At 41.3% G+C, this 13,233-nt stretch overlaps 1 protein-coding gene across 3 annotated transcripts in view; it reads right to left on the bottom strand.

Annotated features, from left to right (window-relative positions):
- CACNA1I (calcium voltage-gated channel subunit alpha1 I) overlaps positions 1 to 13,233 on the bottom strand; it is a 566,555-nt gene that overhangs the window by 350,403 nt on the left and 202,919 nt on the right. For all 3 annotated transcript variants that reach the window (XM_077277427.1, XM_077277430.1, XM_077277429.1), the window contains exon 4: positions 7,817 to 7,976. In XM_077277427.1, the coding sequence (XP_077133542.1) occupies positions 7,817 to 7,976 (160 nt within the window). The remainder of the gene's footprint in view (positions 1 to 7,816; positions 7,977 to 13,233) is intronic.

Here is a 13,233-nt window from a genome sequence, read left to right as displayed (position 1 = left end):
TTGCACGGCATCCCTGAGAATATTGTGTCAGACAGAGGATCCCAGTTCGTTTCCAGGTTCTGGCGATCCTTTTGTAGTAGGATGGGCATTGATTTGTCGTTTTCGTCTGCTTTCCATCCTCAGACTAATGGACAGACGGAGCGAACCAATCAGACTTTGGAGGCTTATTTGAGGTGTTTTGTCTCTGCTGATCAGGACGATTGGGTGACATTCTTGCCGTTGGCTGAGTTTGCCCTTAATAATCGGGCTAGTTCCGCCACCTTGGTTTCGCCTTTTTTCTGCAACTCTGGTTTCCATCCTCGCTTTTCTTCGGGTCATGTGGAGCCTTCTGACTGTCCTGGGGTGGATTCTGTGGTGGATAGGTTGCAGCAGATCTGGAATCATGTGGTGGACAACTTGAAGTTGTCACAGGAGAAGGCTCAGCGCTTTGCCAACCGCCGCCGCGGTGTGGGTCCCCGACTACGCGTTGGGGATTTGGTATGGCTTTCTTCCCGCTTTGTTCCTATGAAGGTCTCCTCTCCCAAATTTAAACCTCGTTTTATTGGGCCTTACAAGATATTGGAAATCCTTAATCCTGTATCTTTTCGTCTGGATCTTCCTGTGTCGTTTGCTATTCACAATGTATTTCATAGGTCCTTGTTGCGGCGGTACATTGTGCCTGTAGTTCCTTCTGCTGAGCCTCCTGCTCCGGTGTTGGTTGAGGGCGAGTTGGAGTACGTGGTGGAGAAGATCTTGGATTCTCGCCTCTCCAGGCGGAGGCTTCAGTACCTGGTCAAGTGGAAGGGCTATGGTCAGGAGGATAATTCCTGGGTGGTCGCCTCTGATGTTCATGCGGCCGATTTAGTTCGTGCCTTTCATGCCGCTCATCCTGATCGCCCTGGTGGTCGTGGTGAGGGTTCGGTGACCCCTCACTAAGGGGGGGGTACTGTTGTGAATTTGCTTTTTGCTCCCTCTAGTGGTTACTAGTTTTTTGACTCTGGTTTTTCTGTCATTCCTTTTATCCGCACCTGGGTCGTTAGTTAGGGGTGTTGCTATATAAGCTCCCTGGACCTTCAGTTCAATGCCTGGCAACGTAGTTATCAGAGCTAGTCTGCTGTGCTCTTGTCTACTGATCCTGGTTCCAGTTATATCAGCTAAGTCTGCCTTTTGCTTTTTGCTATTTGTTTTGGTTTTGTATTTTTGTCCAGCTTGTTCCAAATCTATATCCTGACCTTTGCTGGAAGCTCTAGGGGGCTGGTGTTCTCCCCCCGGACCGTTAGACGGTTCGGGGGTTCTTGAATTTCCAGTGTGGATTTTGATAGGGTTTTTGTTGACCATATAAGTTACCTTTCTTTATTCTGCTATCAGTAAGCGGGCCTCTCTGTGCTAAACCTGGTTCATTTCTGTGTTTGTCATTTCCTCTTACCTCACCGTCATTATTTGTGGGGGGCTTCTATCCAGCTTTGGGGTCCCCTTCTCTGGAGGCAAGAAAGGTCTTTGTTTTCCTCTACTAGGGGTAGCTAGATTCTCCGGCTGGCGCGTGTCATCTAGAATCAACGTAGGAATGATCCCCGGCTACTTCTAGTGTTGGCGTTAGGAGTAGATATATGGTCAACCCAGTTACCACTGCCCTATGAGCTGGATTTTTGTATTCTGCAGACTTCCACGTTCCTCTGAGACCCTCGCCATTGGGGTCACAACAGTTGCGTATTTGCCAAAAGGTTTATATATATATAAAATGTTTTTTTATATGGTGTTGTAATGTAAAGTGTAAAGTTGTCACAGCATGGGCCTGTTTCTTGTCCATGCCCAATTATGTTCATTCAGCAAGGCCCGTTGTAATACAGCGTTTGGCCTTTGGGGGTTCAATGAGGAGATCGGTGGAAAGAAAAGAAATAGGCATGGATGGAATTTTGTTTTTAATATTTTTGTTTTTAATAAAGCTGTGGCCAGCCCACTTATCCTACATAAGTCTTTGTGTTTTCCTTGTGGGTAAAGAGAGACTTTATATAAAGCAGCCAAGTTTTTGTAGGAGTCTGGTGTATCACACTCCTTCTAGTCTGGGAAAATGGAGAAGGTGGAGAAACTTTTTTTTCTCTCCACATCAGAGAAAAACTGATGAGACTCTGATCAAACTCTGATGAAAATAATCAGACAGGTTTTCACGGATGGAGAGAAAACGATCTTGTGAACCTGCCCTAAAGCTAGAGTTAAATGACTTATTTTCTCTCATTCGAGAAAATCAGTCTAATTATGCTAATCACACTGTGATCAGATAGTATGCTCCAATTTTCTCAGATGTGGAGAATGCCAAAAAAAGATCCATATTCTCCATTGTGTCAGTCTGTGAAAATCTTCCGGCACTCGGTTGTCATTTTAGTGCAGTTCAATTTTTTTTCACAGACCCATTGAAGTGAAAAGCGAAGTGCGATCAGATAATTGGAAGCAACTTGTGTATGCTGCGATTTGTTTCCCTGGACCGACATGGTCAGAGGAAAAAATTGGACATCTGCATTTTATGGTGCTGTGCACGAGCCCTTAAGAACTTAACGGTTCACATTTATTAATACCGTTTAATTCTTAGGCAGAGCAAAGTTAGACTACAGTTTTAAAATTTACCAGATTTATCACAGTGGCTCATGATTATCTAGTCTAAGGTTATACCACTTATTAGTGGGCTAACTTTGAGCCAGAAATGTGTGCCAAAATTGTGGAGCATTTTTGGGCACAAAATATGTAAGTTAGGTCCAACTCTTTTTCATTGAGATCACACCCTTACCACTATAAGACACAAAAAATGTCTAAAACATAAAACATTTTTGGAGCAAATTTACCAGAATTCTTATATTCAGCTTGATAAATATGTTCCCTACATTAAAAAATATTATACCTAGCAGACAAATATAGAATCTGAATTTGTCCAATCTTGTAAACCCTTTTGATGGTGAACAAACAATATGTTATTAATTATAAATAACATTTTTTTTTTTAAACTGGCCAATTATAACTGTAATTAGTCAAATTTGCATCATGAAGATGATTGCTGTAGAAACCAATATTTATTCATTACGGAAGAGCCGTGGGGTCATGAAATATATTAATAACATCATCTTGAGAATGAAAAAAGTCTAAATTCTTTTTAAATCAAGTCTGAATTCTGATTTATTTCTTTATTTTTGCCTCTGGAATTCTGTTATTCATCTTAAAATTCTAACTTTTTAATCTCAAACTCCAGATAATAAAATTTAGGATGTTATGACACCAACTGAATATCAGGTGAGAAAGTGCTAATAAAAAGATTATATAGAAGCATTCACAGGTAGTGTAAATGCAGTGCTTTTTTCTGCTGCTTTTTAATCGAATATTTTCTGTAGGTGTCTACACCAAAACATGCAATAACAATCTTCTTGTGATTGTTGAGTTTTTGCTCAAATTTGTAATTCTTTTTGCACATTATTTAATAATGCGTTTTTTGAAGCAGGACTTGTAATGCGTATTTTAGCTCAAACAAGTTTTGATTACACTTTTAAAAATGCAACTACCGTATGTTTTTCATATGCGTTTCTTCAGGTTCCCCATAAAAGCTTACAGTGAGAAAATACACCATTAAACACTTAGATCAACATCATCTTTAGAAGCTCAGTGGCCATTAGATTTCATTAAATCAAATCCACTTTGCTTATACAGTTAAACACAGCAGAAATTGCACCCCAAAAAACCCCCCACAGCATTTTCCGTCATTTGGGTCTCATATCGATATCAAGAAGAATAAATTATTACTCAAATTTGTGCATTTTATTCTAATTTATTCTACATTTTTATATAGATAGCTACAAGTGATGGGCAAACCCGAACAGTAAAGTTCGGGGTCCGTACACAACACCTAGTGTCCGTGCATGGACCCCGAACACGGACTTCTCCAGGAAGTCCATGTTACTGTTCGGGTTCGGCACCCCATACATTGGTTGTGTCCCACACTGTCATCTGTGTGAGAGCTGCAGTTCCCACGCTGCCAGATGACAGTATGTGAGCCAGCAGCTGTGACTGGCAGAAAGAATACTAAAAGATGCGCCTCTTCTAGGGGAACTGCAGGCTACTATTTTTAGGCTGGAGAGAGCCAATATCATGGCCCTTTCCACTCTGCGAATATTAGCCCCTAGCTCTTTCTTTTAGCTTGGCTGGTTGTCAAAAATGGTGGGACCCAAGATGTTTTTTCTTTAAATTATTTAAATAAACGGCTTGGGACACGTCTATTCTTGATAACCAGCCATGATAAAGCTGGCAGCTAGGGGTTGTAGCTCGCAACTGTCAGTTTTGCCTGCTCTGGTTATCAAAAATAGAGGAGACCCCATGTCATTTTTTAAATTTATTTATTTATTGCACAGGCACCGGGTGATCAATTCAGTCTCGCCTGCTCTCACTGCTACCTATGCTGTAATCTATATGACAGCGTGGGAATTGCAGCAGTCTGACTGTCGGTAACGATTTTACCGCCGATCTGAGCTTGTGTTTGCCGCACTGTCACACAGATGGTAGAGTGGCAAACAACCAATCTTCGGGCCTCCCTTTCAAATGAATGATGTCTGGGCTCGGGTTCAAGTTCGGGTACTGTTCTGGTTCCCGAACTGAACTTTTTTTAAAATGATCAACCAAACCCGCTGGACCCAAATATCTATGGGTTCGCACGTCACTAATAGCTACAACACTCTTTGTTACGACTTTCACATTTTTAATTGACATAAATGTTCTGTTTTAGAGCATGGGTCTACATCTGTCATCCGATATTGTGGCAGTAAGTGCGTGAGTAATTTGCTGTCTCTGTAACATGCACTGTGCCTACACTTGACTCTGAAATAGTTTGGGCTAGACTGTGTATTACGTTCAGTTAATATGTTTATCTCTGAGCTCGGATAATGAACACTGATTTTTTAATAGCTTATATAATCAGCAAGCTGTACTGCACACGCTGAAAGGAAGACAAATATAGACAAAGTTTTCATCCATTAATGATAATGGCACTAATGCCTCCTAGAAATAACTCACTGTATACATGCCAGCTATGCACTATCTATCTATCTATAAAGTCAAAAATAAGAACACCAAAACAAAAAGAGCTATTTGGGTGCAAACCCTCTAATTATTTACCAAACCTTCAATATAAGTCCAAAAGAAAGGTTCCCACCCAGGAATCAAAATGTCGCCATGTTGGGCCATTAAATAAGAAGCTTTTTCATCTGAACGGTGTGCTGCCTCCAATCTTTTGGACTTATTTATCTATCTACAGATAGGAAAAAAAGCTGCAAAGTAAGAAGTGTCAACGATAAATTATTTTTAGATATTTTAAAAAGGGAAATTGAAATCTAAATCAAATCGATATTTGTTGTGACCACTCTTTGCCTTCAAAACATTATCAGTTCTTCCATGTACACTTGCACAAACTCAGGGATCTTGTAGGATTACAATCAGGTATATGAGTAACCAATTATACCAAACAGGTAATAATGATCATCATTTTCATATGTAAGCAGAAACAGTCATTACTTGAAACATAAAAAACTGAGTAGGAGGCTTAAAACTGGGTGATTGACAGCCAAATTGTGCCACGAAAGTGAAGTTGTGCAAGACAATTTCATGTCACAGTTCATACACCTTTACAAGATTGAGGACAGCAACAAGGTAGTTATACTTCATCAGCAAGGTCTCTCCCAAGCAAAAATGTCAAAACAAACTAAATTTCCATGCTTTACTGTTCAAGCTCTTTTGAAGAAGCACCAAGAAATGGGCTGAGTGCCATAGATGCAGTAATGTGTCAAGGAAACTTAGTGCACCAGATGAAAAACACATCCCGATTACTTCCCTTTAAAATAAAAAACTATTCCGGCTGACATGTGCTGGAATAGTTTCGGGCTCATCGCCAGAGCCCTCAGAAAACAGGGGGAGGCCATGTTAGATGTAAAAGTAGAATTAATTATGAATAAGGTAGGGAAAATTGGGAATATACCAATATCGGCGGTGCTCTTCATACAGACGGTCTAACTCAACAGTAAATAGGAGGAAAAACAAGGCAATCACCAAATGGGGAAACAATCTCTTTTTATCTGTCAATCCATAAATCCAAATGCATCTTCAGAGGGGAGGAGTAGCAGGGTGCATGCATTTTTGCATTGATTGATTGTCATTGAGAACTATTTTTATCTTACAAAATAAGTCCTTGAAGTAATGTTATGGCCTGTACAGAACCCTGATCGCACATAATCGAATATGTGTGGGATTACCCGAAGAGACAGAAGGATTAGCACAACTGACATCCCCAGAAGATCTGTGGCTAGTTCTCCAAAATGTTTGGAACAACCTTCCTGATGAGTTCCATAAAAGCACCAAGGATGTTTACACCAAATATTGATTTGATTTAAATTTCATTTTTGTTCATTCACTTTAAATTTTGTTAATTGATGAGAATAAGCTAATACCAAATCTATTTTTGAAATCATTCTTACCTTGCAGCATTTGTTTTATAACTGTCTAAAATCCTTGCACCTACGTTTTACAATTTTTGGTCAGCAGAGCTCTGTGAGAGCTTACTTTTTGTGTCAGAAAGTGTGTCAGATAAAATGATCTTTATTCTCCCCGCCAGCATTCAGTATTCAGTCATAGGGGCTGGGGTGCCGCCGGTTAAGTCACCACTCTGAGAATATAGAGCGGACGCTGCAACCACGCCCCCGGCCCTTACGTTTTGCTACTTTAAAAAAATCAATTTATTTTTATTCTTTTTTTGGAATGGGGATTGCAATATTCTGAAGCCCAAAGTTATTTCATTTTTCTGTGGACAGAGCGGCTTGAGGGTATATTTTTAGAGGGACAAGTGAAGTTTTTACTAATGTCATTTCTGGGTACATTCAACTTTATTATAACTTTTTATTACAAATTATTGTAAGGTTTGAAGAACAAAAAACACCAATTTTGCAATTTTGGTATTGTTTTTCATATTTTTTCTTATGGCATTCACAGTACAGGATGAATATTTATATAGTTTTATAGTATGAGTCATTACAATTATATATCTTTTTTGTTTGTTTTACTATTTTTTCAGAAGAAAATCACTTAAAAGGGTATTCTCGAGTTCCCAGCTATCTTTTAACTGGTGGATAAAGGATAACTTCTCAATCACTGGTAGAAGCATCACCAATCCCGAGAACCAGGGCTCTTCCATATAAATTAAGCAGTGGTCAATCAAATGCATTGCCTTTCCATTTATTCTCAAAGGGACTGCTGGAGATAGTCGAGCACGACGATCTACTGGTCTTCAGCTCTCCCATAAGAATGAAGGCTACAGTGCAATGAGCGGCCTCCTCTCCATCCATGATTCAAATGATGAAAAAAGAGGACTTTTTTAGCCCATATGGTGTGGTTTATTAGCCACACCATATGGGCTAATAAAGTCCACTTTTTTCATCATTTGTTGGAGTGCTGCCGCCTTTTTTCTTCTTTATTATTTATACAAATGGGTATTTGTTTGGAGAGCCTTGTACTCTGAATTCATCTGTTCCATTTTTTTCTGATAGATAGATAGATAGATAGATAGATAGATAGATAGATAGATAGATAGATAGATAGATAGATAATTAGTAGATGGGCAATCCTTCATTAACATTATTTGTGCTTTTTCCAGCTTTGGTACTTCCTACCTATGAATTGATGTAAAGGTGTAAATTGTGTATACAAGATAAATGCTCCTCGGATGTTGAAGAAATACATTGAATAATCAGACACAACAGCACACAAACAAGTAAAAAGTACACAAACATATAGAAAGTCATAAATCTTCAAATGGACTTACATAGTAAAGTTTTCTTCTAAGAAGCATCGATTACGAAGCAGTCCTGCCCAAAGCTGCACCCCAATGATTCCAAATATGAAGAAGACAAAAAAACACAGAAGAAGGACATTCCCCAGCATAGGCAATGTATCCAGCAGCAAGTTTACCAGGATCCTCATACCTGCAGAGGAGTGAAAGAAAAAAAAACAGCAGAAATGGAAGAAGAAATTGTGAAGGAATATGTATAAATAGTATGCCAAAGACTAAAACAAGGACAGCATGGTCAAAGATGATATGGCGGAGAATGAAAGATGGTCATGGATAGTGAGTAGTTGAAATGTGCAACGAGCTTGGAAAGGAGACAAAAGGATTACCCCAGATGATAGAACATTTGGACAGAAACAAAAGCAGTTTGTCCCATCAGATATTGATGGATTGATCTTAGTAGTTCCAAACCGAGCATACAACATAATAGTAACAGAGCACATGGAAAGCAATGACGAGATCACAACACACAGATGGCAAAATTGTTGACTAACGCACCCAACATGCTTTGGCGTGACCTTATTGTGATTTATTGCTGTACATGCATCAATCTGGCTTTTAATATAGTGAAGGGACTGCTGAACATTGTAGAGAATAAGACCAAGAGTAATTTATCCTCCTTAACAATTTTTCACAGAATGAAATAAATTAGTTTATTTTTGTATTATTTCCTGTTGATGCTTTCCTGCTGCCACACAAGTATATATATATCACGGGAGTAGGGTGATAACTGTGAGCCGCCATATTCAGCTACTTTAATTATCCGCCACCACTGCTGACCATCCAGATCCCTGTGACCACACTGCTTGCAGACACCTGACATCAAGAATGTTTGTTTTCTGGACTTGTTCTTCATCTAATGGGAATAAGTCGCTGCCGAAAACCTTTAAGGTAAGTTTCACACTAGGCGTTTTTTCACTTTTTTTTTTCTGCAACAAAACCAGATCTCTTGACAGGAAAGAAGCTGCAGAAAAAAACAAGTTTTCCTTGGTTTTTCTTGCATTTTTTTGCTGCAGTTTTGTTGCATTTTTGCTGCTGTTTTGGCATGCTAGATTTGTCTCTTGGGCATGCTGATAAAGTTTAGTATTGGAAAAAAAAGTCCTATTCTATAGAATTAGGTTTTGGCACAAAAAAACACAGCAAAACCTGATACCTGCGTTTTTGGTGCCTTATTTTCTGCGCTTTTTCACCACCCATTCATTTCAATGGGTCAAAAACGATGAAAGAAGAGACATGCTCCATTGTGCAAAAAATCATGCAAAGAACAAAATCCTGATGGCAAAAAAAAACAACAAAAAAAAAAAGTTGTGTGCATGAGATTTCTGAAATCTCATAGGCTTTGCTGGTACTGTAAAACACAGATGAAAATTAGCATAAAAAACTCTGCTAAAACGACTAGTGTGAACATAGCCTTGGTGGCAGCTTATCTTATCTTGGAACAAAAAGGATAAGGCAAATTTAACAGCTCAATACTTCCAAGTTCCCATCCCCTAAGATTTACCATTGGGCAAACAGTAATGATAATTAAATAACTTTTTTCCTTGCCACAGTGTACATTACAAAACTTCAACAGTAAGTAGAAGTGTCAGCCTAGTGGCATGGAAAAATAGGAAGACAAGAATCATAAGAATAGCAACAAATTTTAAGTTATGGTTTTGCTTCTGTTTTAAAGGAAGTTCTTCAATAAAGTACAGGTGCTTCTCACTAATTGAGAATATCATCAAAAAGTTAATTTATTTCAGTTCTTCAATACAAAAAGAGAAACTCATATACAGTATTATATAGAGTCACTAGATGGTGGCCCGATTCTAATGCATAGGGTATTCTAGAATATGCATGTCCACGTAGTATATTGCACAGCCCACGTAGTATATTGCCCAGTCACGTAGTATATTGCCCAGCCACGAAGTATATTGCACAGCCCACGTAGTATATTGCCCAGCCACGTAGTATATTGCCCAGTCACGTAGTATATTAATATTGCCCAGCCATGTAGTATATTGCCCAGCCACGTAGTATATTGCCCAGCCACGTAGTATATTGCCCAGTCACGTAGTATATTAATATTGCCCAGCCATGTAGTATATTGCACAGCCCACGTAGTATATTGCCCAGCCGCGTAGTATATTGCCCAGTCACGTAGTATATTAATATTGCCCAGTCCACGTAGTATATTGCCCAGTCACGCCGTATATTGCCTAGCCACGTAGTATATTGCCCAGTCACGTAGTATATTGCCTAGCCACGTAGTATATTGCCCAGCCATGTAGTATATTGCCCAGCCACATAGTATATTGCCTAGCCACATAGTATATTGCCCAGTCACGTAGTATATTGCCCAGCCACATAGTTGTTATGACCCCAATGGCAGAGGGTCTCAGAATTTATTACCAAGTCTGCAAACACAAAAAACCAGCTCATAGGACAGTGGTAACTAGGCTGACCGTATACCTGAACCTAGCACCACAAATAGCAGCAGCCGGGGAACATACCTACGTTGGTTCTAGACGTCTCGCGCCAGCCGGAGAACTAACTAACCCTAGAAGGGAAAAGATAGACCTTTCTTGCCTCCAGAGAAAAGACCCCAAAAGTTGGATACAAGCCCCCAACAAATAATAACGGTGAGGTAAGAAGAAAAGACAAACGTAAGGATGAACTAGGTTTTTAGCAAAGAGAGGCCCACTGACTAATAGCAGAATATAGGAAGATGACTTATACGGTCAGCAAAAACCCTATCAAAATTTCCACGCTGAATATTCAAGAACCCCCGAACCGTCTAACGGCACGGGGGGAGAATATCAGCCCCCTAGAGCTTCCAGCTATATCAGGAATCACATTTGGTACAAGCTGGACAGAAATAAGAGCAAATGCAAATAACCAAAAAATAAGGAAGCAGGACTTAGCTTATTTTGCAAGAACCAGGACCAGCAGACAGGAGCAAACAGAAAGGAACTGATTACAACGATGCCAGGCACCAGACTGAAAATCCAGGAAGCTTAAATAGCAACACCCCTGGACTAACGAGCCAGGTGGGTACCAAGCTAGAGAAAGAAGCTCAAAGTGCCATGTCGCTAGTGACCACAAGAGGGAGCCAAAAAGTCCAATTCACAACAGTACCCCCCCCCTTAAGGAGGGGTCACCGAACCCTCACCAAGACCACCAGGACGATCAGGATGAGCAGCGTGAAAGGCACGAACTAAATCGGCCGCATGAACATCAGAGGCGACCACCCAGGAATTATCCTCCTGACCATAGCCCTTCCACTTGACCAGATACTGAAGCCTCCGTCTGGAGAGACGAGAATCCAAGATCTTCTCCACCACGTACTCCAACTCACCCTCAACCAACACCGGAGCAGGAGGCTCAACAGAAGGAACCACAGGCACAACGTAGCGCCGCAACAAAGACCTATGGAACACGTTGTGAATGGCAAACGACACCGGAAGATCCAAGCGAAAGGACACTGGATTAAGGATTTCCAAAATCTTATAAGGACCGATGAAGCGAGGCTTACATTTAGGAGAGGAGACCTTCATAGGAACAAACCGAGAAGACAGCCACACCAAATCCCCAACACGAAGTCGGGGACCCACACCGCGGCGGCGGTTGGCAAAACGCTGAGCCTTCTACTGTGACAACTTTAGGTTGTCCACCACATGATTCCAGATCCGCTGCAACCTATCCACCACAGAATCTACCCCAGGACAGTCAGAGGGCTCAACATGTCCCGAGGAAAAACGAGGATGAAAACCAGAGTTGCAGAAAAATGGCGAAACCAAAGTAGCGGAACTAGCCCGATTATTAAGGGCAAACTCAGCCAATGGCAAGAAGGTCACCCAATCATCCTGATCTGCAGAAACAAAACACCTCAAATAAGCCTCTAGAGTCTGATTTGTTCGCTCCGTTTGGCCATTAGTCTGAGGATGAAAGGCGGACGAAAATGACAAATCAATGCCCATCTTAGGACAAAAGGATCGCCAGAACCTGGAAACAAACTGGGATCCTCTGTCAGACACGATATTCTCAGGAATGCCGTGCAAGCGAACCACATTCTGAAAGAATAAAGGAACCAGATCGGAAGAGGAAGGCAGCTTAGGCAAAGACACCAAATGGACCATCTTGGAAAAGCAATCACATACCACCCAGATGACAGACATGCCCTGAGACACCGGAAGATCTGAAATGAAATCCATGGAAATGTGTGTCCAAGGCCTCTTCGGGACAGGTAAAGGCAAGAGCAACCCGCTGGCACGAGAACAGCAAGGCTTAGCTCGAGCACAAGTCCCACAGGACTGCACAAATGACCGCACATCCCGTGACAAGGAAGGCCACCAAAAGGACCTAGCCACCAAATCTCTGGTGCCAAAAATTCCCAGATGCCCTGCCAACACTGAGGAATGAACCTCGGAAATGACTCTGCTGGTCCATTTATCAGGAACAAACAGTCTGTCAGGTGGACAAGAGTCAGGTCTACCAGCCTGAAATCTCTGCAACACACGTCGCAAATCAGGAGAAATGGCTGACAAGATTACTCCCTTTTTAAGAATACCAGCTGGCTCTGAAACTCCAGGAGAGTCAGGCACAAAGCTCCTTAAAAGAGCATCAGCCTTCACATTCTTTGAACCTGGTAGGTACGAGACCACAAAGTCAAAACTGGAGAAAAACAATGACCAACGGGCCTGTCTAGGATTCAGGCGTTTAGCAGACTCGAGATACATCAGATTCTTGTGATCAGTCAAGACCACCACACGATGCTTAGCACCCTCGAGCCAATGACGCCACTCCTCAAATGCCCACTTCATGGCCAACAACTCCCGATTGCCAACATCATAGTTCCGCTCAGCAGGCGAAAACTTCCTAGAAAAAAAAGCACATGGTCTCATTACAGAGCAACCAGGGCCTCTCTGCGACAAAACGGCCCCTGCCCCGATCTCAGAAGCATCCACTTCAACCTGAAAGGGAAGTGAGACATCAGGCTGGCACAAAACAGGCGCCGAAGTAAACCGGCGCTTCAGCTCTTGGAAAGCTTCCACGGCTGCAGGAGCCCAGTTAGCAACATCAGAACCTTTCTTGGTCATATCCGTCAAAGGTTTAACAACGCTAGAAAAGTTAGCGATAAAACGACGGTAGAAGTTAGCAAATCCCAAGAACTTCTGAAGACTCTTAACTGACGTGGGTTGAGTCCAATCATGAATAGCTCGGACCTTGACTGGGTCATCTCCACCGCAGAAGGGGAAAAAATAAAACCCAAAAAGGGAACCTTCTGTACTCCAAAGAGACACTTTGAGCCCTTAACGAACAAAGCATTCTCACGCAAAACCTGAAACACCGTCCTGACCTGCTTAACATGGGAGTCCCAATCATCAGAAAAAAACAGAATATCATCCAGATAA

Source organism: Ranitomeya variabilis, chromosome 8 (assembly GCF_051348905.1).
Source record: "Ranitomeya variabilis isolate aRanVar5 chromosome 8, aRanVar5.hap1, whole genome shotgun sequence".
In the NCBI taxonomy this organism is placed as follows: Eukaryota; Metazoa; Chordata; class Amphibia; order Anura; family Dendrobatidae; genus Ranitomeya; species Ranitomeya variabilis.
Note: the sequence above shows the minus strand (reverse complement) of the source record. Positions and strands in the feature narration are given on the sequence as shown.